Consider the following 15,854-nt stretch of genomic DNA (forward strand, 5'->3'; position numbering starts at 1 on the left):
ATGTTTGGACCTTTAGAGTGGCACAACAGTTTCTCCTTGCTGACTCACCTGATTGTTGCAAGTCCTTCCTCCTGGTGTACAGGATCATGCACCTCCATCATGCAGAACTGCTCTCGCCCTGATTCCCTCGCCCTGCTGGAGGCTCTCAGGCCGGTTTTTAACCTCAGCTCCATTCGACCCGTCGTGAACATTTCAACCATCACTTATGTCCAGATCGACTTCATCCTGGTGGGCATCCTGGGCGTGGTAAGGGACAAATCATTTGTTACAAACAAGGTCATGACTGCTCTCGAACAGCATCCTGATGGCCTTCATTTGTTTTTCTATAGGATGAAAAGGCGCAGATCCTCACAACGTACATCCTGCAATACCTTGTGAGTCAGCACTTTTTAAGTTTCTTTACAACTGAAAAGGCTGTGATAACATCAAATATGCATAACACTGACAGGACTTTTTGTGGAGTTGCAGACGTGGAGAAATGAGTTTGTTAGCTGGGACCCAAGCGAGTGCGGTGCCGAGCAGATCATTGTCCCGAGAAAACTGCTGTGGATACCCGATGTGGTCATCAATGAGTTGTAAGTCGCCGCAACAATGGAGGAGCCACAATAATTAGCAATTTGGAATAATTTACTGTAATTTCCGGTGTGTAAGCCGCTACTTTTTTCTTAAAGTTGAACCCTGCGGCTAATTTATGGCTATGTTCAAATCTCGTGACATCACCTTTAGTTCAGAACTACTACTAATTGTTTAAATGCTGTGCCGCTCGCAAAATTGTCAGGAAATGGTAGCTCTGTCTTCGTCAGGAGCCGATCACGAGCTGTAATTGAACTCACGATGAGCTTGTCAACCCATTGGGAATCGCAGGAGGTCATTATGTATAACAGTATAACAACATAACAGCCTTACTCGCGGTGTCATCTAACTAAGAACACTAAACTCATCACACAGCAATTCAAAAGGTGTACCTGATAAATATACAAACATGTTTTCCCATAATGCATTGCGTCTGAGCAACACATTCATTGGGGCGCTGAAGTGACATCAGCCTCCCTCTGGGCTCTGAGCTCCCAGCTCCTCTGGCTCCCTCTGGTGGACAGAGGCAGCATTTCTGCATCATCCATACATTTTCTATGCTGCTTGTCCGCCAATGAAATATGTTGCTCAAGCAAAATGCACTATGGGAAAACTTTAAAATGTAGCTGATTTTTTTTAAATTGTATTGTTACATGTTTGTATGTTTCTGAGGGACACCTTTTGAGTGTTGAGTTGGTGTGTGATGAGTTTAATGGCGATGTTTTAATTGTAGCCATTGAACACATTTCTCCAAGCAATACTGACACACATTGTTGTGTTTTTTTTAAGAGGATGTTTCGTCTGTATCGTGATTGAAAAGGATATAGGCCTTCTTCTTCCTTTGAAGTTCCTCTTGCCACAGATCATGTCTCTTGAGCTCGTGTTCAATGATGTTCATACACAAGGCCCCGATCTTAAAATGTGTAACCAGTCCATGAAACTGGGAAAAACTAAAAGATAACATTTTAGACTTTCGTGAAGAAGTGGGGTTCGATCCATATTTAACATTATTAATAAGAGTAAATTTAGTAGTCGGCTAGTTTACCTTGAGAAGCAGAAGAAGATGCAGATTATGGTTGTTGCCAGATCCACACTCTGTTTCCAGTCCTCCCTCAGAACTCTAGAACTCTTGTAAGACGACACCGTGAGTCAGACTGCTCTATTGAGTATTGTGCAATTTCCAATGGGTTGACAAGCTTGTCATTGAGTTTTTTCATAGCTCATGATTGGCTCCTGTCAAATAAAGAGCTGCCTGGTCCTCACAGACTCGTGTGTGCCACAATATTTTAAGATTGTGGACACACCAGTGCAGCTTATATGTGTACAAATCTGGTTTTCCCTCTAAATGTAGTGGGTGCGGCTTATACACCGGAATTCACGTTAAGTACAAAAAAAGAAAGAATTTGAGTGTTGTGGTTTTCCCGCAGTATGGAGAGGAACAAGGCTCCAAAGTCCTTGTACACGTATCTGTATCACGTCGGCACAGTGCTGGACGCTCGGCCTGTCAGAGTGGTCAGCTCCTGTAGGCTCGACATCTACACCTTTCCATTTGACATCCAGAACTGCACCTTAACCTTCAACTCCTACCTGCATCGGAGTAAGTACTAACACCGCATCAGCTTTTGTTTTGCTGTATTTGTGTTTATAGTATTATAGCAACTGCATGCTGCCTTTGTATTGTATAGTTTTTTTGTGAATGTGTTGAGTGTAAACATCCCCTGGAAAATATTAAAATCCAAAATTCTTATCATTGTGTCCACTGGAGGTTTTGCATGGTAATATTGTGACTTTATTCTGGTAAGATATTTTGTTTCCCATCTTTATTGTGCCTCTAATAATCCTTTTAACATTCATATTTGTGTCTAGGCCGCTATAGAGATTTTTTTGGAACTATTTTTTTGGTTTAGAACTGTTATATTAAGTCTAAGTTGACAACATCCTCAACAGTTCCCATTTTAAGGCAGGAATATTTGTTGCTTTGCTTTGTTGTGATAAAATTCTGACTTTGGTATTGTAATATTTTAACATTTTTCCAGTAAGATTAGAAAAAAAAATGTTATTTAATATTTATTTATAATTTAAGATCACAAAATTAGGACTTTATAAGATTCTGGTAACATAATCACATCATTCGCGTAAAACTTATGATTTAATATTTAATACTGATAACTTTGTAGTTGTACTTTAAAATAGTAAAGTTGTATTACTAATTGTTCTCGTAATAGTAAATTACAACGTTATTCGGTCATAAAAAACGGTCATATCAGTTTCGTTTGAGCTAACCTTATTATTGGAACCTGCTTATTTTGTTGTCTTTTTGGATCGTGACAGGCGACAGCAACAATACTGTAGTTGAATAAACACCGTTCAATGTGTTTTTTTCCCTCCCCAGTATCTGCTATACAGCTCGGCCAAACAATTGCAACAGAGAAAATATTTGAATATTCCAAAGAAATGATGACAACCGTGGGTGAGTGGGAGCTGATTGGAATGTCATCGTCAAAAAAGCAACTACCGACTTCGGATGGCGACATTTACGAAGAGCTTCGCTTCTTTGTAAGGACGTACTTTTCCTGTTTTATTTTCATTGCAAGCAGCGCTCTGAATTATGAGTATTGAGCCACACTGAAAAAAAATGATCTGAGATTTTGAGAATAAAGTCGTACATTTACAGGAATAAAGTCATGAATTTACATTAAAAATGTCGTAAAATTACAAGAATACAGTCGTAAGTTTATGAGGAAAAAAAATCTTAATACTACAAGAATAAAGTTGTATATTTAAGAGAAAAAAAGGTGTAAATAAAAGCTTGGCTGAAGCAAGAGGAAATTTTCCTTTCTTCCTGAAAAGCTATGCTCTATTTTCCGTCTGACACGTATGACACCATGACAACTAAAATATTACTACTTTATTCTCATAAATTCACGGCTTTATTCTCGTACGTTGACAACATTATTCTCGTAAATTTGCTAATTTTTTCTCATAATATTAAGATTTTCTCATAAATGTAACACTTTTTTTTCTCGTACGTTTGCAACTTTATTCTCATAAATTGACTACTTTTTTTCTCGTGAATTCACAACTTTTTTCACGACGAGAATAAAGTCATAAATTTACAGGAACATTTTTTGTAAATTTACGACTTTATTCTTGTAAATGTACACCTTTTTTTCTTGTCAATTTACGACTTTGTTCTCATAATATTACAACTTTTTTTCTCGTAATGTACCAATTTTTCTCATAAGTTTACGACTTTATTCTCGTAAATCTACTACTTTTTTCTCATAAATTCACAACTTTTTTTCTCGTAAATTTAAAACTTTATTCTCATAAATTGACTACTTTTGTCCTCGTAAATTCACAACTTTTTTTCCCGTAAATGTACCACTTTTTTCTCGTAAATTTGAGACTTTTTCTCGAAAATGGATGACTTTATTCTCGTAATATTACGACTTTTTTTCTCCTACATTTACGACTTTATTCTCATCAATTCACTACTTTTTCTCATGAAGTCACAACTTTTTTCTCATAAATTTACGACTTTATTCTCGTAATACTACGACTTTTTTCTCATAATATTACGACTTTTTTTTCCTAAATGTCCGACTTTTTTCTCATAAGTTTACAACTTTATTCTCGTCAATTTACTACTTTTTTCTCGTAACTTTACGATTATATTCTCGTAATATTCCGAAGTTTTTTCTTACAACTTTTTTGTCATAAATTTACGACTTCATTCACCTAAATTTACTACTTTTTTCTCCCAAATTTCCAACTCTATGCTTGTAAATTGACTTTATTCTCCTAATCTCAGATGATTTTTTTTCCAATGAGGCCCTAATACTCACGACACGGTCTGCAACAGATCTCAGTGCGACGCAGGTCTACAATGTACGTGGTCAACCTGTTGCTGCCCAGCTGCTTCCTCATCACGGTGGACCTCTTCAGCTTCCTGCTGCCTCCTCAGAAAGTGGACCGCTCCTTGTTCAAGATGACCCTCATCCTGGGCTACACCGTCTTCCTGCTCATCATGAACGACCTGCTGCCCATCACTGGAAACACCATACCCCTCATAAGTACCTTTGCATCCAACTGTCACGACTTAACTTGATATATTTCACTCTGAATTGTTGGTAGAAATGCCACAAAACACACTCTGAGGAAAAAAGTGGAACTATTAGGAGGATAAAGTTGCGATTGTGAGTGGATGTCAGTGTCATACATACATACATACAAAATTAGGGCTTATTATTACTTATTTTCTTGTGTTTCTGTATACACAGGAAATGTAGTTTTTTTTCCCTTGTAATATTTTGACTTCATTCTTATAATATCACAGTGTTTTCTGTGAATATTACAGGGTTTTTTCTGGTAACTTGACACATTGTTTTTGTCCTAATATTCCAAATTCAAGATAACAAAATTAGGGGTATATTTCTGGGGTAATTACAATGTATTTTCTCTTAACGTAATTCTCGTAAAAAAAAAATTTCTTGTCATATTTTTACTTTAAACTTGCATTGTTACAATTTTTTCTGTTCATATTAAACAACTTTGTCACAAAAATGTTACTTTTTTCTGGGAATAGTTTGACTTTATTCTGATCATATATCAGTGTGTAATATTTTGACTTTGAAATTGGGACTTTATTTTTGGAAGATGATTATCTTTTTCTTGTAATATTTTTACGTCATTTTTGTAATAATATTTTTTTCATCATAATATTCCCACTTTATTCTCATAAAATGAAAACCATTTTCGTTTTTTCATGTATCTTGACTTTATTTTTGGAATATTATGTTTTCTTCACAAAGTTGACGTTTTTTCTTGTAATTTTTAAAATATTGTATTATGACTTTATTCTTTTAAAATGTCTTTCTTGCAATATCAAAACGTATTCAATGCTATATGACTACTTTAATACTGGAGCTATTTTTCCTCATAGTTTTATGACACTATTTTCATTTTTGTGCTTTTCCGTGTGCCCCTGAAAGCCACATTGTTCAAGAAGAACACCTTTTACCTGCCTAAATATGACAGTGAGTATGTGTTGCCATGACAGACGTGTTCCTGTCCCTCTGCTTGGCTCTGATGGTAGCGAGTCTGCTGGAGACGGTCGTCATCACCAACCTCCTGCACAGTTCTTCCCGCTACTCACCGGTTCCTCGGTGGCTGCGACTGACGGTCCTCCACATCATGGGCCGCCTGGTGCTGCTTCCTCCAAAGCCCGCACAACCGTGCCGGGTCATCCTAAATCCTGCCACGCTGGGTAAGAACTTTTACAAACCTGAAGACAAAAGAAGCGCGTTAAACCTGCAAGACGACGCAACTCCTCCTCCTCTACAACAGAAATGGACGCCAAAGACGGTGAAAGAGCAGGCGAGGGTGGGGCACCGAGAAAGGAGGGCAAGGCCCTGCAGGAGCTGAGGAGGCTGGGGAGGGACCTGCGCGTCATCCGCCTGCAGGTGGAGCGGGAGCTGAACGGCAGCCCGAGCGCGGAGGAGTGGATCCAGGTGGGCTTCATCATAGACCGCCTGCTGTTTGGCATCTACATCCTCTTCATATCTGTCTGCTTCCTCACCATCATCGTCATGTGGGTCAACTCAAACAACACAACATGATTGCGTTTACACTTCACTGTGTAAGTGTGCATGAGCAGGTTGCACTTCATTGAGTCCATTTCATCAAGTAATAAAGCCAACTGGCGTTCAATTGAATCTGTTGTGCTGTTTTGAATGTAAGATCGGATGCCACTTATTGCATGGAGATCAATACTGTCCATGTAATTGGATCACATCATGAGCCTCAAGGACCACTCAGTGATTGACATTATTTGAACAAAAATCATTTTTTAATATTCTTAAGTTTCAATTTTGTCTTCAAATATTAGTTACAGTTTTTGTCTTGCAATATTACACATTTTTTCATATATCTTTTTTTCTCCTATTCCAAATTTCGGATCAGGAAAATCAGGACTTCATTGTGGTTTATTTATTTTCATTAAAATAGCACTTTTTCCACATAATATTTTGACTTTATTCTCATTTTTAAAAAGTTGTTTTTCTTGTAATATTTTGATTTGATTCTCATAATATTAGAGCGTGCGTTGCTGTAATATTTATAATGCTGTATTTTCAGAAAACTATAAAAAATTTTCTTGTAAAATTTAAACTATGTTCTCGGAAAATAAAGTTTTTTTAAATCATGTAATATTTTGACTTAATTCTGGTAAATTTTTTCACTGTGATATTCCGACTTTAAATGATGACTTTTTTCTCATTACATTGCGACTTTATTCTTCTTTTTCAGGGATTTCGATGTTATTCTTCGAATATTACAATCATTTCTTTGAATGTTACAGTTCAAGTCGCTCTCTTGTAACGTTACACTTTCTTTCCTCACTTCATTTTCTAACTTCAAAATCATAAAATTAAGACTTTATTCTGTTAAATGTACAACTTTCTTGACCATTGCACATTTTTCCTGGTAATATTAAAATATGACATTAAAATGTACTTTTTTCTCATAATAGTTTGACTTTATTTTTGTAAAAAAGTTCTGTTATTCTTGTAATATTTTGACTTTATGCTTATAACATTACAGTATGTTCTTATGTTAACATTAATCTCATAAAAATACGACTTTATCCCTGAAAAATTAAAACTTCTGTCTTGTTGCATTAATTATATTCTTTACTTTATTCTTTACTTTGTTAAGATTTTTTTTAAATCCTTTTTCTCTTAGAATTATGACTTCATTCTCATAAAAAAATTAAAAACAACTTTTTTTTTTTTAATTTATGGCTTTATTCCCGTAAATGTACTACTTTTTTGGTAAATTTACTACTTTATTTGCGTACATTTACGGCTTTATTCCTGTAAACTTACAGTTTTATTCTATTCAATTTATGACTTTTTTTTCATAAATTTACAACATTATTCTTGTAAATTTACTGCTTTATTCCTGTAAATTTACTGGTTTTTTCCTCATAAATTTACGACGATATCCTTGTAAGTTTCTGACATTCTCTCATACATTTACACATTTTTCAATCGTGAATGTACAACTTTCTTTCTCTCTTACATTTACAACTTTATTTTCATAAATTTGCGACTTTATTCTCATAAATTTACTGCTTTATTCCCGTAAATGTGCGACTGTTTCTCTCTTACATTTATGACTTTGTTCTAAAAAATTTATGACTTTTTTCTCGTAAATTTACAACTTTGTTGTCATAAATTTACAGCTGTATTCACACAGATTTACGGCTGTATTCCCGTAAATTTACAACTTTTTTGTCATAGATTTACGACTTTTTTTCTCGTAAATTTATAACTTATTTGTCTTACATTTACGACTTTATTCTCATAAATTTACAACCTTTTTTCTTGTAAATTTACAACTTTATTCCCGTAAATTTGCGACTTTTTTTATGACTTTTTTCTCATAAATGTACAACTTTGTTGTAATAAATTTACAGCTGTGTTCACATAGATTTACGGCTGTATTCCTGTAAATTTACAACTTATTTGTCTTACAATTACGACTTTATTCTCATAAATTGACCATTTTTTCTCGTAAATTTCCAACTTTTCTCGTATTACAATTTTTTTTCTCATAAATTTACGACTCTATTGTCGGAAATGTATAAAAGCCGTACTTTTTTCTCGTAAATGTACGACTTTTTTCTCATAAATTTACGACTTTATTGTCGTAAATGTAAGACTTTCTTTCTCGTAAATGTCAACTTTATTCTTGAAATATCAGATTATTTTCTTTCCAACGTAGCCCTAATAATCGTCCTAGTCGTACATACTGTAAGAGTACAGACTTGAGCAGCCTGAATTGTAAGTCCCACAAGTGAAGGTGTTGGAAACTAAAACGGCTGAACGGTTATTGGAGGTGTTGAACAACACGTGGGTGCTTGTTTGCGACGGAGACGCAGCTGCTCATAGCAACATCTTATACTTTACTATCACGGTGCAACCCACTTACGTCGCTGCCGTTGTGGACAGCAGTGAAGCGGTGAGCTCGTTGTGAGGAGTTGAGGTCGTCTCCTGAGATGTCATGTGATGCTCCTGTCATGATGAAAGTGTGTGCGCGATGTGAGCTGTCTAACGGTCTACTTGATCGGCGCCCGTTGTTTTCTTTCACTCTAACATTCGTTGTCGTCTGACAGAGAGAAGCATCCAGCATGCCTTTGATGCATCACCAAGCCTACCTCATCTCAACCTTATTATTAATTACAGGTAACAGCTTTTTTTCTGCCTGCATCGTGTTTTAGCTCCGCGACTGAGATATTTCACGTAAGATAGTACTAGAACTGCATAGCAGCCATTAGCGTCTACTAATATGAATGCTGCTTTGCCTGTGGTGGCTTACGGTGTCTTAGGATACTTACTGCAAGTCAGTCGACTTAACCAACAAGAAGAAAACATATTCAATAAGAATAAAGTCAGAATGTTTTTAAAACAAAAACTAAAATGTATTTTATTTTTGACAAATACAAATTTATTTTGCTAAAAAAAAAAAGACTGCTCTTGTGCTCTTTTAATTTGATTCTTGAAAAAAACTAATAAAAAAATTAAATAATAAAATGTACTGTCAAAATTCCAATTTAATCTTTTTTAATGGTTTGTACATATTTTTGGAAACTTAGAAAAATAAGGTCATAAAGTTGTATTTTTCCAAATATATACAACTATTGCAATTTTATATGTTTTTTTAAGTAAAAATATGACAAATATTATTCTAGTTATTCTATAATTCTATTGTTTTATTTAAGACAAAAGTAAGTAAGATAAAAAAAAATTCTCAAGAAAAATATGACTATTTTTGGTTTTTAAAAATATAAATATAAAATAAGACGTATCTTTTCTTTTTTACTTTATTCTCTTGAGGTTAAAAATATTTTCCTTGTTTTTCTTGAGTTTTTATCAAAAACATGCAACCTTTCTAAAAATAAATACAGAAATAAATTAAAGTACATTTTTTTGTATACATTTTTTTTTCCTCAAGAATTTTGTGATGATTTTATTCTCAGCAGACTATGACTGTTTAGGACCTTTTTTTCTTTTCCATTGTTGCCCTAAAAGTTGTTCCCATTGTGTTTCCATGGCTTTACTTACTTACACTTGCTTATGCAGCATCATTCCCAGCTTCGCGCGTTCCTGTCTACTGGTTTGTCATTGATGACCGTTTTTGCAGCATCACAGTGTGACAGCAAGCTGTTGTGTGAGGAAGGGGAGAGCGGTCCATCCCATGCGTCCATGCAGGCTGTTTTTGACCTGCAAGCCTTCCGTCCAGTGGTGAATCTCAGCAATCCCACTGTGACTAACATCTCCTTCACGCTGTATGCCATACTCGGGGTGGTGAGTTCACACGTCGGGATTTCAGCTCCTACAATCTGACTCGAGTGCTAAATATGTCCACTAACTAATCAGACAGGAAGATGCTGCGCTGGCTCGTTAATGAGCAGTCTGATTATCACATTAAGAGCAGCAATTGGAGCTGACCGCCAGCCTTCTTTTTACTGCTTTTCAGAACGAGAAGACCCAGATACTTACCACGTTCCTGTGGCTAAGACTGGTGAGCGGGAGTCCATGAAATGATGCCGATCACACACAATAAGAGTGCATGTATGAATGTGTTATGCTTGGTTAATTACCTGCAGTACTGGAACCATGAGTTCCTCCTTTGGGAGCCTGACCAGTGTGATGGAGTCACCAGGATTTCTCTCCCTGTCAAGAAACTCTGGTCCCCGGATATCATCGTCTATGAGTTGTAAGGAAACAGATTTATTGTAAAAAATTAGGTAGATATGAGCATGAAATATTTGGGAGTCACACTTTTTTGTAGGGAAAAAAGTTGCCTTTTTTTGTGGAAAAAAAAAACGTAATTTTTTTGTGGAAAAAAAAAACGTAATTTTTTTGTGGAAAAAGAAACACTTTTTGTGGGGAAAAAAGTTACTTTTTTGTGGAAAAAGAGTCAAATTTTTTTGGCGGAAAAAAGTAAAATTTTTTGTGGCGAAAAGTTACCTTTTTTGTGGAAAACACTTTCATTTTTTGTGAAAAAAAGTCACATTTTAGTGGGAAAAAAGTCACATTTTTGTGAAAAAAAGTTACCTTTTTTTGTGGAAAAAAGTAACATTTTTTGTAAAAAAAAAAAAAAATTAATTAAAAATTTTTTTTTAAAAAGTTACCTTTTTTGTGGAAAAAAGTTACTTTTTTGTAGAAAAAAAATTTTAAAAAATTGTAGAAAAGTAACATTTTTTGTGAAAAAAATTATATTTTCTGTGAAAAAAAATCTTTTTTATGAAAAAAAAGTCACATTTTGTGGGGTTGTACTTTGTGGTGGAAAAAAGTTTAATGTTTTTGGTGAAAAAAGTTTTTTGTTGAAATTCTGCTACGAATTTGCAATGTGATGACTGCCCCCCCCCCCATATGACTTTTCCTTGAAAAATACGTATAAGCAGATATTGCTGTCAAAAATATATGACTTACATTTTTTTAATGAAAACACAATTACAAGAAAAATATGACTTTGTTCTTGTTTGTTCATGACTTTATTTTTTTTTTAAGTATTTTTAGTGAAAAAAAAACGTAAAAATTTTTGTGGGGAAAAAAAGTTTATTTTGGGGGCTGGGGAAAGTTGTACTTGTTGGTGGAAAAAAAGGATACAGATTTATTGTCAAAATTAGATAAGAGCATAAAATATTTTGGGGAAAAGAAGTTACATTTTTTGGAGGAAAAAAGTTTAATGTTTTCATGGACAAAAGTCACATTTTTTGCGGAAAAAAGTCAATTTTTTTGTAAAAAAAAAAAAGTTGTATTTTTGTCCAAATTGATATTGCAATGTGATAACTGTTTCCCCCCCAAAACATGATTTTCCTTGAAAAATGTCTTTTTCTCAATATAAGCAAATATTGCTCTCAAAAATATATGACTTTAAAAAAATGTTTATTCAAAAAACAATTACAAGAAAAAAAATGAGTTTATTCTTGAGAAAAAAAATGGTTTTGTGGGGAAAAAGTTGGGGTTTTTGTGTAAGAAAAGCTACTCTTTTAGGATACAGATTTAATGTCTAAATGAGTTAGACAAGAGCATAACAGATGAAAACAAAAGAAGAATTATTTGTGAATAAATATACAGTATGATTATCATTTCTGCCCACTCACTTGTACGTTGCAGCGTGGATGACGACGTGTCCCAAGCGTGCCCGTACGTCTACGTCAACCACACGGGCCACATTCGCTGGGACAGGATGCTGCGTCTGGTCTCAGCCTGCAACCTGGAGATCTTCAGTTTCCCTTTTGACGTGCAGAATTGCACTTTTACCTTCGGCTCCTACATGCACACCGGTAACAAAAGACTTGTTGTAGTGCAAGGGGAGCCGAGGGCCACCATGTTCCAGTCCGTGGTTTCTGTGTGCCCAGTACGTGATGTGAGGGTGGGTCCGGCGCTGACCTTTAAAGAGATGTCTGGAAACTCAAAGCGGTACCTGGAAACCAGCGGCGAGTGGGAACTGGTGGAGATACTGGGAGAGACCTCCATCCTGCGGTTTGGGATTGACGAATGGGACATCATCACTTTCTGGGTTGAGCGAGTCAGCTTCTCTGAATTATTCGAGGAGCTTTCCCCTTTCAAATCTTTCTTCCTTTTCCACAGGTGGTGATAAAGCGACGCCCCGTGCTCTACGTGGTCAACCTGCTGATCCCCAGCTCCTTCCTCATGCTCATCGACATCCTGTCCTTCTACCTGCCGCCCCACAGTGTGGACCGGGCCTCCTTCAAGATGACCCTCATCCTGGGATACACCGTCTTCCTGCTCATCATGAACGACCTGCTGCCCAGCACCGCCAACGGAACGCCCATCATAGGTCATTTGAATAATCGGCAACCAAAACTCACTTGCGTTAGTCGCTTTTCCTTGAAAACTGAAAGTGCTTTTTCGGAAAGTATGGATAGAGAGTATTTCCTGGGCGGTATATGATATTGCATTTTCATTTCATTTTGAAATGAAATTCTTGTCGCGCCCCGCCCCCCCCCCCCAAAAAAATATAACTTTTTCCTTGAAAAATAAAAATAAAAAATTCTCAAATATAAGCTAATATTTTTCTAAAAAATATATTAATTAAATCTGCTTAGACTACATTTTTATTTAATTTTAAAAAATGCTTTCGCATGCAACATATATTTTGTTCTTGTACATTTATGACTTCATTTTTTTGGGGGGCGGTTAAGGTTGGACGTCTTTGTGGGAAAAAAAAAGTATTTTATTTTTGGTGGGAAAAATAGTTATATTTTTTGGGCAGGTAAAGTTGTACTTTTTGGTGAAGACATTTTTGCATTTTTGTCCAAATTCCATTTAGATATTGTAATTAACCCCACACCCCCAATAAAAAACCTTAATTCCTATAAGATTTTCCCTGAATTTTCCCTGAACAACTGACTCAATGCAAATATTTATTTTAATATTAATTTTAATATTTAATTTAATATAAATGTTTGCAAAAAATATTACATAATTCTGGTAAGATTACAATTTTTTAAATTAAAAAATACAAGTAATAAAATAATATATTTTTTGATTAAAGTGTTTTTTTATGGGGGGGTTATTTAAAAAAAAGTTTTATTCTTTGTGGAATAAAGATTGTATTACTTGTGACAAAAAAATGCATTTTTTGTAAAAAAAAAAAATTACAAAATTGGGAAAAAAAGTTACATTTTTATGGAAAAAAGTTGTCCTCATTCCATTTTTATATTGTAATGCGATGACTGCTTTCCCCCCCCAAAAATATGACTTAATTGCTTGAAAAATGCAAAATTTGAATTTCAAATACAGACAAATATTTTTCTCAAAAATATATTTGAAAAAAGTGTGTGGGGGGGTTGTATGTTTTTGGCCGAGTAAAGCTGCATTTTTTGGTGAAATGTGGGTTTTTGTGATTTTTTGGTGAAAAAAAAATCTATTTTACATAATTCTGTTAAGATTAAAAAACGTATGAAAAATGTGACTTTATTCTTGAAAAACATACATTTTTCTGTTTTATACTTTGTGGTGGGGGGGAAGTATTTTTTGTAAAAAAAAAAAGATTGTATTACTTGTGACAAAAAAATGCATTTTTTGTAAAAAAAAAAAATTACAAAATTGGGAAAAAAAGTTACATTTTTATGGAAAAAAGTTGTCCTCATTCCATTTTTATATTGTAATGCGATGACTGCTTTCCCCCCCCCAAAAATATGACTTAATTGCTTGAAAAATGCAAAATTTGAATTTCAAATACAGACAAATATTTTTCTCAAAAATATATTTGAAAAAAGTGTGTGGGGGGGTTGTATGTTTTTGGCCGAGTAAAGCTGCATTTTTTGGTGAAATGTGGGTTTTTGTGATTTTTTGGTGAAAAAAAAATCTATTTTACATAATTCTGTTAAGATTAAAAAACGTATGAAAAATGTGACTTTATTCTTGAAAAACATACATTTTTCTGTTTTATACTTTGTGGTGGGGGGGAAGTATTTTTTGTAAAAAAAAAAAAAAAAAAACGTGGAAAAACATAGTATTTTTTAACATTGTATTTTTGAGAAAAATAAGTTGTACTTTTGAGGAAATAAGTTACAATTTATGGTGAAATTGTTTTTTGTTTTTTTTTTAATTCTTGACAAACGGGTCTTTAATTTTGACTGGTACCAACATGTACCAACAGCAATGACTTAGGTACGGTCATCTCCTGGCTGCTTTGCAGAGCTAAGAATGAGCTCATGTGAAATACTACTGGAAATGTTGTCGTCTCATCACTGTGTGTCCTGTGTCCTGTGTCCTGTGTCCTGTGACCTGTGACCTGTGACCTGTCCTCCCTGTGTCCTGTGTTCTGTGACCTGTGACCTGTCCTCCCTGTGTCCTGTGTCCTGTGTCCTGTCCTCCCCGTGTCCTGGCAGGTATTTATTTCTCCGTGTGTCTGGCCCTCATGGTGATCAGTCTGCTGGAGACGGTCATCATCACCAATGTTCTCCACAACAACTCCATGAAACACCAAGAAGTTCCACACTGGGTGAGGGTGGTGGTCCTGAAACACATCGCCAACCTCATCTGTTACCGCTGGCGCGAGGACGGCCGGCCGCCCTCTGTCACTCATGACAAGCCTTCGGAAGGTCAAGGTGCACTCACCCAACCCGCCAGGAGGACATCCGCCCAGAATCCAACCAGCAATGAGGGTAAGCACGCTTAAAGCAAAGCAAATACCGTGTAGACTGCAAACGCATCGTGACGTACACTTACGGGTCGTACCAGGCACGGCTGCGGTGGCCCAGCTCCAACAAATCTGTCAGCACCTGAGCGAGCTTCGTGCTCACGTCATCTCCGCGCAGAAGGAGAGCGAGCTACACGAGCGATGGTGTCACGTGGGGTACGTCCTGGACTTCCTGCTCTTCCGCATCTACCTGCTGCTCATCTCCTGCTACGCCGTGGTCATCATCTCCATGTGGTGCGTCTGGATCAGCCACGTCTAGACTAATCCTTTCAGCTCACCGCGACGCCACGCTAGGATCAAAAGCAGGGGGCCGCCGCCACGTTAGGACTTCATGACTGTGAAGGACATTTGGGGCGCCCCCTATTGGTTGTGGTTCCACTAATCTTGCTCGAGTCCAGTAATAATTTGACTTTATTCTCGTGATATTACAACTTTTTCCCAACTTCATTTTCCCAAATTGCAACTTTTATTTGTTTCTCATAACAGTTCTCATAGTATGACCGATTCAAATAAGGATTAAATAATATTTGAAAAACATAATATCAAAAATAATGATTTTTATATATATATATATATTTCAGCTTTGTGCTTCTAAAATTATTTTCCCCCTCACAATATTAGGTTATGATATTAGCTTCCATAATATTTAGACTCTATTCCTGTAATATTAGAACATTTTTCCAAACTAATTTTCCAAAACTGGCAACTTTTGTTATTTGTTTCTCATCATATTATGACGTAACAATATAAAAATATCAAAAATAATATATTTTTTAAATATTTCAGCTTTATGCTTCTAAAATTATTTTTCCACTCATAATATTGGGTTATATTATTAGCTCCTATAATATTTGGACTTTATTCTCGTAATATTATAGCTTTTTCCCAACTTAATTTTCCCAAATTGCAACTTTTATTAGTTTTTCAGAATATTTCTCATAGTATTAAAATAAGAATTCAATAATATGTTAAAAACATGATATAAAAATATCAAAAATAATGATTTAAAAATATATATTTCAGCTTTATGCTTC

At 35.4% G+C, this 15,854-nt stretch overlaps 2 protein-coding genes across 2 annotated transcripts; both read left to right on the forward strand.

Moving 5' to 3' along the window:
- Positions 1-6,194, forward strand: LOC129188948 (5-hydroxytryptamine receptor 3E-like). Its single transcript, XM_054790109.1, has 8 exons — positions 1-246; positions 330-374; positions 469-575; positions 2,001-2,170; positions 2,966-3,129; positions 4,439-4,649; positions 5,636-5,798; positions 5,894-6,194. The coding sequence occupies exons 1-8, from the start codon at positions 1-3 to the stop codon at positions 6,192-6,194; spliced, it is 1,407 nt and encodes a 468-aa protein (XP_054646084.1).
- Positions 6,195-9,812: 3,618 nt separating this feature from the next.
- LOC129188750 (5-hydroxytryptamine receptor 3A-like) lies at positions 9,813-15,100 on the forward strand. Its single transcript, XM_054789707.1, has 8 exons — positions 9,813-9,944; positions 10,117-10,161; positions 10,247-10,356; positions 11,763-11,932; positions 12,008-12,168; positions 12,240-12,450; positions 14,510-14,785; positions 14,862-15,100. Exons 1-8 carry the CDS (start codon positions 9,843-9,845, stop codon positions 15,077-15,079), a joined length of 1,293 nt encoding a protein of 430 aa, XP_054645682.1. The 5' UTR covers positions 9,813-9,842; the 3' UTR covers positions 15,080-15,100.
- The last annotated feature ends 754 nt before the right edge of the window (positions 15,101-15,854 follow it).

Source organism: Dunckerocampus dactyliophorus, chromosome 10 (genome assembly GCF_027744805.1).
Source record: "Dunckerocampus dactyliophorus isolate RoL2022-P2 chromosome 10, RoL_Ddac_1.1, whole genome shotgun sequence".
NCBI lineage: Eukaryota > Metazoa > Chordata > Actinopteri > Syngnathiformes > Syngnathidae > Dunckerocampus > Dunckerocampus dactyliophorus.